General features: G+C 45.2%; 1 protein-coding gene across 8 annotated transcripts in view; it reads right to left on the bottom strand.

Annotated features, from left to right (window-relative positions):
• The window catches only part of GRK3 (G protein-coupled receptor kinase 3), a 163,798-nt gene that overhangs the window by 79,582 nt on the left and 70,125 nt on the right, over window positions 1-14,091 (bottom strand). For all 8 annotated transcript variants that reach the window (XR_013390519.1, XM_077917760.1, XM_028703678.2 and 5 more), the window contains one exon: window positions 2,630-2,703. Coding sequence is in view for 7 of the 8 variants with exons in the window: in XM_077917760.1 (XP_077773886.1) it covers window positions 2,630-2,703 (74 nt within the window). In the remaining variant the exon portion in view is untranslated. The remainder of the gene's footprint in view (window positions 1-2,629; window positions 2,704-14,091) is intronic.

Genomic DNA, 14,091 nt, shown 5'->3' with positions numbered 1-14,091 from the left:
ATATCTATGAGCTGAGGAAGTTAGGGAATTCAAATAGTTTGGGAGCCTTAAGAGGGGTAATAAACCAAGATTTAGAGGTGAGCAGGTACCATTGCCCAAGATCATTTTCTGCTGCAAGTCCATCTCCTCTAGCTTACAGGTTACTGTTCTTTTAGCTGGGGCTATGTCCTGCTCTAGTAATTTGGATGGGGAGATTCCCATTGTCGTTATTTTCAGCTGTAAATTTTTTACCCATGGGCTCTGGAAATCATCTCTCCACATACATTGTATCAAGTACAAGTTTGGGAGATTGTGCCATAGAGATAACCAGTGACAAAGTATGTGCTTCCACAGAGCATTTTCCAGGGATACAATATTGAGTTCCATGCGTAACGCTGTATTACTTACACAGTTGGGCAGTTTCAATATCCCTCTTAAAAACTGGTTTTGAATGAACTCCAGGTGAGATAGGTTGGCAAAAGTCCCCCAGATTGAGATGGCATAAGCAATTGTTGGGATCACCTTGGCCTTGAAGACTTTCAACGCCGATGGGATATGAAGGGCCCCATCGGTGAAGAAGAATCGCAAGATCGCCAAGGAGATAGCTTTGGCTCTATTTGTAACATAGGCTACATGGGCCTTCTATCTGAGGTTATGTTGTAACCAAACTCCCAAACATTGGAATCTATAGACTTGTTCGATGACTCTCCCATCAATTCTCCAATTATGGAGTTTCCGGCTCTTTGAGAAAATCAGGATCTTAGATTTCCCATAATTAATTGTAAGGGAATTTGCATTACAGTATGATCCAAAAAATTTTAGGGCCCTCCTGAGACCTACTCTAGAAAAGGAAAGAATGACTGCGTCATCCGCATATAGTAGCAAGGGGCAGCGATAAAGTGCTAGGCGGGGTGCATGAATCCTTTCTTGGGCCTCTATTAGGGGAGTCCTCATGTCACTTATGAACAAATTGAACAGGAGTGGAGCCAATATACAACCCTGTCGGACACCTCTGTTAATGGGAATTGAATTCGTGAGATCACCCTCCGGGGTGAATCTCACTCTGGCCGCTGAGTTCTCATGGAGTTTGATTATTAGCCAGAGAAGCCTTCTGTCGATGCCCCAGCGGGTGAGTTTTTCCCAGAGGATGCTCCTGGGGATACTATCGAATGCTGCCTTTAGGTCAATGAATGCCACACAGAGTTGGCCACGCTTTGGGGTGGAATATTTCCAGGCAAGATGCTGTAAAATTAGAATATGATTAATTGTTGACTGTTTTGGGCGGAATCCAGCTTGTTCGGGCCCAATTAATTTTCTCTCTTCGGCCCATTGGATAAGTCTGTTCAACAGGGAGCGGGCATACAGTTTCCCCACTATTGAGAGCAGGCTGATGTTCCTGTAGTTCCCCGGGTCATCTGGTGAGCCCTTTTTGTGGATTGGAACAATGACAGTGTCCTTCCATACTTCCGGAATCTTTCCAGAGTTGTTAACTGCATCGAAGATGTTCGCCAGGACCTTGGCCCACCAGTCCGCGTGGTATTTTATAGCTTCTGCCGGGATCAGGTCTGGCCCAGGCGCTTTCCCTGTTTTAAGGTTGACGATCAAGTCATGGATGTCTTCCGGATCGGTAGGGGGCCAGAGGGGAAGCTGATCTTGAAATTCGTCTCTTGTGTTAACGATACAGTCAGTTGTGGCAAAGTAATTTTTTTAATAAGATTCCCAAACCAGGGCGGGAATAATAGTTAAAGGGTATCTTTTAGTTCTCTTATTTACCAGGAGCCAAAATTGTCTGGTGTTCCGTGATTATGAGGCTTCTACAATTGCCCGCCATTGATTCACTTGCCATTCCAGTCTGGCACCCTTTTGAATTTGCTTGTAGGCCGATTTTGCTTGGAAATATTCTTTTGGCAAGACCGTTGCCCCAGAGGCTTTATACTCTTTGTAGATGTTACCAAGAAGTTGTTTAGCCTGTTTACAAGCACTGTTGAACCACAATGCACCTGTCTTCCTTTGTGTTTGATTTATTTTATGCGTCGGGACAGAGAAAAAAGAAGTTAGATTTATTTATGACTTCTATTAGCTTGCCATTTTGCCCAAAAGGCTGCTGTTGTTTACCTTTGGAAGGAAGGAAGAAACCCTCACCACTAGCCATGCTGCTGGGGCTGCTGGGAGTTGCAGTCCAGCAACATCTGGAGAACACCAGGTTGGGGAAGAGGAGAGGAGGCAATATCCAGATCCCAATATAAGCCTATTTCGTATGTTCTTATAACAGAGTATCTTTTCATATTTTCTTATTTATTCCCTATTGCACAACAAATACACCAGAACCAAAAACAAACTCAATTCCTTTTCTTCCTAGAATTTATTGTGGTTGTAGAGAAACACTGAAAAGTCCAAGGAAAAGAGGGAGATCCTTTCTTGGGCATTTAAGAATGGAGAGGGAGGGGCTGAATGGTTCTGAACTCAAAAAGGGAAGTTTGCAAAAGAGCTGTTTTATCACCATCCATGTAGTGTCAAAAATTTCCCCTGAACCTAGCTCTTTAAAAAAAAAAAGAGGGGTGGGGTGGGGGAAGAGATTCCTTTACCAAGTTGAAGAAAGATCCAGACACGATTCACCAGATTTGAATCTCATAGAGGACAGATCTCTTACCTCTTCATAGAACTTCAGCTGAGGAACCCCTTCCTCCATGTTCATTTGGCATAACTCTTTGAAGAGCAGAAACCCTAGTAAAGACAGAAGAGTGTTGTCAATGTAATAGGAATGTAATGTAATAGGAAACGGAATCCCATATAAAGGAATCCCACATGCAAGTCCTTATCTACCTCAGTGCACTGGGATAAACTGAGGTCTGAACAGGAATTTGGAAATGCAGAAAGATATAGGTTTGCATGATATAACACTGTTTTCAGTTGGTGCTAAATGGCTAGAACCATTTACCAAGGAACCTGCTGCTGAATTTTGACCAGACGATTTTTTAAAGTGTCCACACTTAACACCAGCAGAACAATACATTCTCTACCTTCGTAAACATTTTCCTTACCTGCAAAAGTGCATGATATACGGGCTGTCACACATGTCCATCATGCAGAATTTGACTTGATAAAAATAATTTCATGATCAATTAAAACTGGGAGCAAGTAGGAGAGAAGGAGCACTCAATATTAGCCTTGGGATCACTGGTGGAGGAAGAGGAGTGCGGGGGGAGTGCACCGCCCCCAGCAGCATGATCCCAGTGGGGTGCCATCGTGGCTGCCCCCCCCCCCGCCCGTGCTGGGCGCCATGCCCCTGGAGGAGGTGTGCCAGCCCTGCCCCCGCCTGCTCTCCGCCCCCTGGTGCCGGAGCATGAAGCTCCGCCACTGCTTGGGGTGAGAAGCCCACTTTACTCAGGCACAATCAAGTTCCACTCAAACCACACTGACGTAGCCTTTTGCACAATTACACAAAATTGCTTTCCAAACATTTCTGCTGACTCAAGCAATGGTTTCAAACAAAGGAACATTACAATCTAGTGACAGAAAACCTACTTGGGCTGGGGCACCTTGCCCCAGCAGCTGATTCTCTCTCATCTCACAAGAAACAAGAGGCAAGCCAGGAGTCTCTAGGCCAGCAGGCCTTGCACAGCTGGAGGACTAGAGTCTGACTGCAACTCTCATTAGCCCCAGATAACGTTGTTGTTGTTGTTATATATTTAGTTGTCCCCACCTTTCTTCCTGACAGGAACTCAAGGTAGATTACAGACAGAATTAGAACTGCTAAAAACATGGGGAAAGAACAATCCTTAACAATTAGACATTAATAGAATTAAAACACACACACTCTCCCAGATCTATTAAAAACATACAATTACACCAAAACCAAAAACCAAAAACAGAATGGCACCAACCATTTCCTTAAAAGCAGCCAATTCCCAAAACCCTGTTGGAACGCGAAGGTCTTCATTTGCCAGCAGGACAGCAAGGAAGGAGCCAGTCTAACTTCTCTAGGGAGGGAGTTCCAAAATTGTATGGGAGCAGCCACCACCAAGAAGGCCCTCTCCCAAAGATCTCAGAGCCCAGGCAGGTTCATACGGAGGAATATGGTATTTCAGATGGACTAGGCCTAAGCCATATAGGGATCTACAGGTCATAACCAGGACTTGGAACTGTGCCAGGAAACAGACCAGTAGCCAGTGGAGCTGTTCTAGCAAGGGAGTCGTCTGCTCCCTATAACCAGCCCCAGTCCACAATCTGGCTGCAGGTCTTTGAACCAGCTGACGTTTCTGAGCACTTTCCAAAGGCAGCCCCACATGGATGCTGGAGCTGAAGGAAGGAATGCTACATTTTAGTCCAAAAGATATGGAGGGCACCAGGTTGGCAAAGACTGCTCTGTGCAATGCAAGGTAGAAAAATCTTATGTCTAACACAGAGGTGGGGAACAGCCAGCCTGCCAGCCCTATCAGGTCCTGATTTGAGCCACACCACCCACTGCTGCCAAACAGCTGGCCACAATACATGTCAGCAGGTGTGAGGCAGTTAAGGGCACAGCTACTAAGGAACCATCAGGAGCTTAAAGGCCCCTCCCAGAGCTCCTCCCTGGGAATTCCCGGGTGCAGCCAGAGCACTGACCTGAGCACTTAAAGCAGGGGTCACCAACCTAAGGCCCGGGGGCCAGATGCAGCCCAATCGCCTTCTCAATCCAGCCTGTGGACGGTCTGGGAATCAGTGTGATTTTACGTGAGTAGAATGTGTTCTTTTATTTAAAATGCATCTCTGGGTTATTTGTGGGGCATAGGAATTCATTCATTCCCCCTCAAATATATAGTCCGGCCCCCCACATGTTCTGAGGGACGGTGGATTGGCCCGCAGCTGAAAAAGGTTGCTGACCCTTGACTTAAAGCGTGTAAGAAGCCCCCCCCTCCTTGTAAGTGCAGGGGAGGGGAAGAAAAGCTTGTTCATTATAAGACACAGGAAAGAGGCCCTAATCCTATTTAACTAAGATGGACATGCAAAGGAGATGTGCCTGCTATTTCAGTCTCTGCAGAAGAGGTAAGGAAGTTAGAAGAAAGTTGTTCTGCCTCATGATTAAACCAGCATAAGCTTGTAGAAGGAAGTATTGCCAAAGATGGACATAACTGCCCCTTTGCTTGGAAGTGTATGGATGATGCACAGTTTTCATATTTGGTGCGCCACCCCAAACTCCTTGCTGGTTGAGGTGTTGCACCAGTCTTGCAATGCCTCAGTAAATGTCCTTGTCAGGATTTTATTGGCTGTCCAGACTAAACCCTCATGGTATTGGATACAGAACCCTAATATTTTGTTTTGTTTTTTTTAAGATATTTATTAAAGTTTTCAAATTTAATACAATAAAAAAGAATCAAAAAGGAAAAAGAAAAAGAGTTTAAAAACACATAGAGTTCACAATACTTATTTTTCAATAACAAATTTCCCTGACCTCCTCATACCTCCCCTTCTTGTATTCCAATTCAAATTATTAGTTCAGCAAATCCTTATCCAATTTTGCCTTATCCAAACTTATACATCAATACTTATACATCAATACTCATTCTTAAAACATATTTTCTAAAGTCGACCCAAATTCCCTTCCACGAATTTCCCATTTTTCATACAAATAACAAAACAAAATGAAAACAGAACAGATTATAATTATGTACCCTTTGGATTCCCAGACTCCACCCCCCCTTTCCCGGTTTCAGTCCCCAACAAATGTCCATCAGTCTTAATCTACTATCAGCCTGGAGATCTCACATCCAAGGCTCTTAATTCTCTCTCAACTCCTCTCTGCCGGTTTTTTTTGATAGTCCTTAATATTGAACACCAAATCTCGGAGAAGCTCTGGCCCCACGAGATCCATGTTTCTTCCAGCCAGACCTCCATACTTAAAAGTGGAGCCCGAATCTTGTTTCTTACTCCTTTCAAGTCCAAATGTCCCCAAAGCTCCAACTTCCACCTTAAGCAAATTTGTAATCCTTAGGTCTTCAGATCTCCACATAAGGAGATCTCTCCATTTTTCAATCTCCAATTCAGGCCAAATTTTCCACATCAAGCTTTTATTTTCCTTTGTTGCCATCATGTCAGGCCTCAAACTCTCCTTTGTCATCTGCAAAATTACAGCTCCTCCTTCCTTTTCTTCAGGGACAACATATATCTCCTTCTCCAAATTCTCAAAGCTCTCAAGTTTCTCTTTTTGTCCAATTGAATAGGCTTCCTGATTCAAATCCTTATCAAATTCAATGATGTTGTTTACTGTTAAGTCCAGAGTTGTAACATTTGTAGCCAAAACATCAATTTGGCCTTGTAACTTTCCCAAGAGAACAAATACTCTGTCCAGTTCAGCCTGAATTTTCCCTTCTCCAGCCATTCTTGTAATGTCCTACAACCCCCTCTAGAGGGATTTTGGTTCCTTAATACAGTGTTTCCCAACCTTTTTTGGGCAAAGGCACACTTGTTTCATGAAAAAAATCTTGAGGCACACCACCATTACAGCCCCGTGATGTCAGCGCGCAGCGTCACGCCGGGAGGGACGCACGAAAGTGTAAGTTTCAATTTTTTCCCCTCCCCCTTGCCTTCCTTCTGTGCCAACCGCCAAAAAGCCAAGAAAAAAGCCAAGACTTTAGGGCAGCAGGTCGACACGGAAGAAGCTCCTACCTAAGGACAGGTGCAACGGCCGTGTCCTCTTCTGCCACACTTGGCAGCCCTGCCTCACGGTCGTGACTCCCACCCTGATTTCTCCCCGCAGGTCGAGCGGCACAGGCAGCCCAATGTGTCCAGCCCAGACACAAGCCCCGCTTCCCCACTCTAGATCCTGAATGCGACCAAGTGCTCTGGACTCCCGAGCAGGGTGGGAAAGAGGACTCGCATCTGGTAGCCTCCGGGCTCCTCGCCTGCTCGAGGGATGGCATTGCAGGCAAGCTGCCGGCCGTCGCCATCGCCGCCCCCTCATGCGAGTGGACCTGCCCGGAGTGGTGGGCCGGGGGAGGCTCGCTCTCTGTGGGGATGTGGCCTGCACGCGTGGCCCTGCTTCCTCCTGCCCAGGGCTGAGCTCCTTACCCGCGATCTCGGTCTTGCGCACGCGGATCCCACTTATTCCGAAGCTCGCGCCACTAGCCGGGGCTCTCACACCGTGCCAGGGCGAGGCGGCGCGGCCCACTGACGTCATCGCGGCTCGCCGCCGCCCTCGACTTCCCTGTTCCCTCCCCTCCCTCGGGTCGCCGTGGTTACCGAGGACTGCAAGCTGTTCGGGCGAGCGTGGGGCATTAAGTGGGAGAAGGAAAATTAAAATTAAAACTCGCCTAAAGGCCGCCTCTCCAGATATCTTTCGAATTTTTTAATTTTTCCCGCGGCACACCAGGCAACTAGTGTGCCGCGGAACACCGGTTGGGAAACACTGCCTTAATATTCCTTCCAGTTCAAATCCAAAAATCAAGTTAGTTTATATCGGCTCTTCCTTGTTTTCAACAAATTGTAACAAAATTGTAACAAACATAACCAGCAGAAGCAACAGAAACAAAATTCTCTTTTTCCGTCTTGACAGCTAATTTGACAGCTGTCAAACTCTTCAGTACCTCATCAACAGGCTCTCTCGCGGAGCACTCCTGAGTCCGGGGGGGTGGCACTTCAGTTCCAAAAGTTAGCTCTTTATCCTCCAGTAAGATTTCTTATGCTGCCAAACCGTGAAATTAAAATCTTTTACCAAAGAAGGAAAAACAAAAAGGTTCTCTCGACCTTAGTTAGCAGGTCCTTGCTTTAAATTATTTACAAGGAGGGGAGGCAGACTTCCTGTTTACACCTTCCCCGATCGTGCCTAATTCATAAAAAAATTCTTTACAATTCCAATTTCCGTACTACTCACGGGTTGTTACTTTAAAGTCCAATTGCTCACAAGAAGAAGTCAGCGCTCTCCGACCATGGCAGTGCGGCTTCACTCCGCAGGAGAAGCAGTCGACTCTCAGCACCGCGCCGCTCACCCCGTCCCCCATTCCGAAGCCTTTAAAAAGGCTCCTTCGCGGGTCGGGGGGGAGCAAATGGTGCCCGCCGAGTCACCACGCTCACAGGCTTCACCGCCTGTGATTTTTAAGGGTCCCCGCGTCGCCGCAGCGGCAAGACCCGATCCTGCGGAGCCGATTCCCTCCGGAGCTCAGAGGGAATCCGCCATTAGTCGATGGCGCTAACCCGGAAGTCCCAGAACCCTAATATTTTGACCACCCTGCATGGGGCAGGGGGGAACAGGAAGCTAGATAGGGGCCCTAAGAACAGCAGCCTAGCAATTCAGGAGAGATCAGCACAGGTTAGGTTAGAAAGACTGTCTAGGAAGTCTGGCAATTCCTCTACTTTATCCCCATGCAAACCTCTTCAGTATGCCAGTAACGCTCAGCTCTATTTCTCCATGACATCTGAATCGGGAGAGGCTGCAATGCCCCTGGGCCACTGCTTGGATGCAGCGCTGAGAAGGATGAGGTTGGATCCTGAGGTTGGACTGAGCTTGGATCCTGGCAAGACAGAGGGACTGTGGGTCAGTAGCTCCCATGTCCAGGAAATTGGCCAGGTGCCTCCCTGGGATGGGGTTGCCCTTCCCTTGAAGAAGCAGGTTTGCAGCTTGGAGGTGCTCTGTCCCTGGAGGCTCATGCAGCCACAGTGACTCAAAGTGCCTTTGACCAACTGCAGCTGCTTTGGCAGCTACGGCCATTCCTGGAAGAGGAAAGCCTTGTTGCAGTAGTTAATGTGTTGGTTACTTCAAGGCTGGATTACTGCAATGAGCTCTTGATCTAGAAGCTTGCACTTGATCCAGAACTGTACTCTTTTCAGCACCTGCTAAAAATATTTTTGTTTAAACAAGTCTACCCAGTTATGTGGAATGTGATGTGTGGTTTAATCTGTCTTTAGTATAAAGTAAAGGGACCCCTGACCATTAGGTCCAGTCATGACCGACTCTGGGGTTGCGGCACTCATCTCACTTTATTGGCTGAGGGAGCCGGCATACAGCTTCCGGGTCATGTGGCCAGCATGACTAAGCTGCTTCTGGCAAACCAGAGCAGCGCACGGAAATGCCGTTTACCTTCCCGCTGGAAGGTAATTTATCTACTTGCACTTTGACGTGCTTCTGAACTGCTATGTTGGCAGGAGCAGGGAATGAACAATGGTAGCTCACCCCGTTGTGGGGATTCGAACCACCGACCTTCAAATCGGCAAGTCCTAGGCTCTGTGGTTTAACCCACAGTGCCACCCGCATCCCTGTCTTTAGTATACCGCCAATTGAATAGTTTAAATAGTTGTTTTTACTAATACTTTTATTGATTTTCTTCATTTTGTGAAATGCTTTAAGGTTTTTTTACAATCAAGCTGAGCATAAATTTAACAAAATAAATAAATAAAATTTCATCTGCGCTGTTTTCCCCCTGCAGATGCCAGTGCTGGCCCACCAATCATTGTTGGCCCAGTATTGGGCACAGAAAACTTATTTTGGGTGGATACGTACTTAGGCAAGGAAGCTGCCAAACCTGAAGCACAAAACATTCCCACACAAGACCATGTGCACCAGGAAATTTTTGCATAGAGTGATGTTTGGATACTCTACAATAAAGGCAGCAATGCGGTAAATTTATTTCTACGGAAGAAAATTCCCAACAGGCCCGGATAAAGCCCAGTGGCAAGGAATGTAGATCTAAAGCAAACATATGTGCATCTGAGAGAATTAGAATGCCACTGGCTTAATCCCCTTGGGAAACACTGCAAAAGGGTTTACCCAAGAACTTTTGCCTTCTGTCAAACTGTTTGGCTAACCAGTTACCCAAAAGCATACTGGTACAACAGGTCTCCATCATATAGATGAAAAATAACACATACCTTAAAATTAGCTTTTAAAATCAGTTCCACAACTATTTTAAACTCTCACACAAAGGAGAGGAGGGACTTCTCAATATATTCTTTACCACCACATTTTTGTGAGAAAAGCCTCTGTGGCCAGACCCTGAACCTGATGAGGCCTGTTCTAAGTGGAATCTCTACCACTGGGAAAATATATTTTACCAGTACTGTAAGCCCAGTGACAACACCTTGATGGAGATCCTGCTCATGGAAAGTCCCCAGTACTCTGCTTTTATGTAGCAGCAAAGAGACCCCACTTGCACACAAACACACTTTTGCTCCGCAGCCTGCCCAACTGCCTCAGGCTCACATCCCAGAGACCTAAGTATCCCACTTCTCTTCCTTCCCAAGGCCCAGCATCCTACTAAATGAATAAACTGGGTTATGCTAAATGTGGCGAGGTGGACTATGGGGTGTGCACCTGTGTCTTACTGTGAGTTACAAAACCCCTCACAAAACTCCAACGAGGAGCTACATTCACTCCATTTATTGTAGGAATACATTTACAACAACAATTTACAATTTACAGCAACAATTGTTTCTGGAGGCAACCCTGTTTCAACTCCGGTCACATAATTTTCCCCAGAGTTCTTGTCTTTAGGAGACATTGAACAGCCTCAAAAAGAGTTCCTTTTCTAAGTCAGCAAATACTGTTAGCGTTCTCCAGCCGGCTGACTCACACATTCAATGGGTGGAGGTGGATCTCCCTTGCAAGTCACAAAAGCAGGACAACCTAATCCATAAGACACCACCAGTATGCAACCACTTTTTAAAAATAACCACAGCCTGAAAACACAAAGCACATACTATTAGTTTTGTGAAGTGTCAAAGAAGAAATAAGCCTGCAGGAATATTGTACAAACTAGGAGAGGATATATTGATTAAATATCCTTCCTAACTCATGCTAGTGAGTCATACAGCAGAGTTCATTCCCCAATATATAGCAGGAAGCTAGTTGGTAGATTTGTTTGAATCTCTATACTTAAGCAATCCAATCTGGCTTTGTTCAGACTGGATTTTGTTCCTGGTAAGACCCCTTTTATCCCTTCTAAAAAGAATAAAGACACAAGAAGCTTCTTTTAAAAGAAGTTTACCCACGTTCAGTTCACAGTTGGATTCCTGAAGGCAGGCTTTACAGTGTGGCTTACATCCTTGTAAGGATGGTCCCATGTGCTGCTGGCAGAGAGCCAGCAATGCAGTCCAAGAGAAGAAATGGCATCAGAAGAGAGTCAAAAAGAGAAAGATGACTGCATGACTGGACCTTTTGTAGGGTCTGCAAGGGTCACACCCACCTATCTGTTCACAAGCAGGGGGAGGATGCTCCAGACCAGGTGGAACAGGAAGTTCAGCTGGCTGGATCACCACCCCCCTGTCTGTGTCCACTCTAGGCAAACAGGAAGTGATGTTTATGTTACATCCCATAAAGCCGACACAACCTTAAAATATATTTGGCATTTGCTGATGGATTTATGGACAGACTTGGCTTTATTTGCTACGAAATACAAATATTTGTTGGGTGAATAGTGTGATTTCCCCCTCTGGGTCTTATCAAGATCGGTACATATAGTTTCCTAGGGCAGAATCATCAGTTGCTTGTGTTGACACAGTCACCATAAAACTCTGCTTTATCTTTCATTTACTGGGATCCTTTCTATACTGCAACCCACCCCAATTCAGTTCTTTCACATAACCACCTTTATGGGCTGAAACTTGGCCGACCATCCAGTAAAGCCAGCCAGGATTTTGTCATCACTGCTTCTTGCAACTAGAGCTAATTTGGAAGGAGCAACTCAATTAACTGCCAACTATGACACCCTAAGCTTTCCTCCTCCTGGCTCTTCCCTTGAAGCCCCACAGAGAATTCCCACAGCACACGGCAACCTGTAAACCCCAAAGTCCTTGAGTGGCCTTGTCTGGACATAATGCTTAAAAAACCACTGTTTACCACCACTGGAATGAATCTGAGCAAGTCCCGCACCACAGTCCAGTGCAGCCAAAAAGAGAAGAGCAGAAAGATTCATTTCCTGTTTTAGAGTAACCATGGTTTGTCATTATGTCCAAGGCAGGATAAACTGCAGGATAAACTATGGTTTGTTCAAACAAGCCAGCTTCAAATTGTGAGTTACGATACACATGGCTTCAGTGGAGAGGGGAACACACAAGCCTGGGGCTTATTTCCTTAATGTTAAACCAGCATTCACCCACCTAGTGCCCTTAGTGGTAAAGCAACTTTCACAAGTAATAATAATAATAATAATAATAAATTTTATTTATATCCCGCCCTCCCCAGCCGAAGCCGGGCTCAGGGCGGCTAACAACAGTCAAATAGTCAAACTGCCGGACTTAAGACTTTACTATGAATCAGCAGCGTTTTGCTGGTTGAAAGATTGGCTGCTCCTCGAGAATACAGACATTTTGGATCTTGAAGGATTTGATAACAGATTTGGTTGGCATGCATATATATGGTATGACAAGGTAAAACTGCATAAAGGTTTTAAGAACCATATGGTGAGGAAAGCTTTGTATAATGTTTGGATAAGGTATAAAGATCTGTTTGAAAGTAGAACCCCCAGGTGGCTGTCACCAATGGAAGCAAAAGAGGTGAAAAAATTGAATATGGGTTCAAATTGGCCTAAATATTGTGAAATAATAGAACAAGATGGTGAAAATGTAAAATTGCAGAGTTTTGAGAAACTGAAGTTTAAGGTGAGAGATTGGTTACATTATCGACAGATAAATGAAGTATTCAAACAGGACAGAAAGAAAGGCTTCCAAGTGGAGAAGTCAAAACTAGAAACAGAACTGTTAGAACCCAATACTAAAAACTTGTCAAGAATGTACAACTTGCTGTTGAAATGGAATACTCAAGATGAAATGGTGAAATCCAGTATGATCAAATGGGCACAGGATATTGGGCATGACATTGAGCTTGCTGACTGGGAGCAGTTATGGACCACTGGTGTTAAATTTACGGCATGTAATGCCTTAAGAGAAAACATTATGAAAATGATCTACAGGTGGTACATGACTCCTGCTAAGTTAGCAAAGATCTATCATTTGCCCAATAACAAGTGTTGGAAGTGTAATGAAACGGAGGGAACTTTCTATCACCTTTGGTGGACCTGCCCGAAGATTAAGGCTTTCTGGGAAATGATCTATAATGAAATAAAAAAAGTTCTGAAGAGAACCTTTGTTAAAAAACCAGAGGCCTTTCTCTTGGGCATGGTGGGCCAAATGGTGCCAAAGAAGGATAGGACATTTTTTATGTATGCCACTACAGCAGCAAGAATTCTTCTAGCAAAGTATTGGAAGATGCAAGATCTACCCACGTTGGAAGAATGGCAGACGAAGGTGATCGATTATATGGGATTGGCAGAGATGACTGGCAGAATTCGAGACCGGGGGAAAGAGGCGGTGGATGAAGATTGGAACAAATTTAAAGCTTATCTCAAAAACTGTTGTAATTTGGAAAATTAGGGGCTCAGAGTTATAAGAGATAAAGAACTACAGTTGTATTAATAACTAACAGAAGCTAAATTTATGAAATATAATCAAGTTTATTATCAGAGGGTTGCTGAAAAATCTAGAAACAAGAATGCAGAAAAGGGGGTGGTATGGGGAAGTCGATTTTGTGTTTGATTATGTTTATGTTATTGCTTTGTTTTTCTTTATTTATGGGAAACTAATAAAAATTTATTATAAAAAAAAAAAACAAATAGTCAAACAGTCAAATTCTAAAAACATTCTAAAAACATTTCATTATAAAATTAATTAAAATCAAATTGTTGGCAACCGATTAGGCAAGATTCTGTGCAGGTTGCCAGAGGAGGGAGTCAGGCTGCGCCCTGACCAAAGGCCTGGTGGAACAACTCTGTCTTGCAGGCCCTGCGGAAAGATGTCAGGTCCCGCAGGGCCCTAGTCTCTTGTGACAGAGCATTCCACCAGATTGGAGCCGCAGCCGAGAAGGCCCTGGCTCTAGTTGAGGCCAGCCTAACCTCTCTGAGGCCTGGGACCTTGAGGATGTTGTTATTTGCAGACCGTAGGTTTCTCTGTGGGGCATACCAGGAGAGGCGGTCCCGTAGGTACGAGGGTCCTAGGCCGTATAGGGCTTTAAAGGTTAAAACCAGCACCTTAAACCTGATCCTGTACTCCACCGGGAGCCAGTGCAGCTAGTATAGTACCGGATGAATGTGATCTCGCAGCGAAGACCCCATAAGGAGTCTCGCCACGGCATTCTGCACCCGCTGGAGT

The sequence above is a fragment of the Podarcis muralis genome, chromosome 13, assembly GCF_964188315.1.
Source record: "Podarcis muralis chromosome 13, rPodMur119.hap1.1, whole genome shotgun sequence".
In the NCBI taxonomy this organism is placed as follows: Eukaryota; Metazoa; Chordata; class Lepidosauria; order Squamata; family Lacertidae; genus Podarcis; species Podarcis muralis.
Note: the sequence above shows the minus strand (reverse complement) of the source record. Positions and strands in the feature narration are given on the sequence as shown.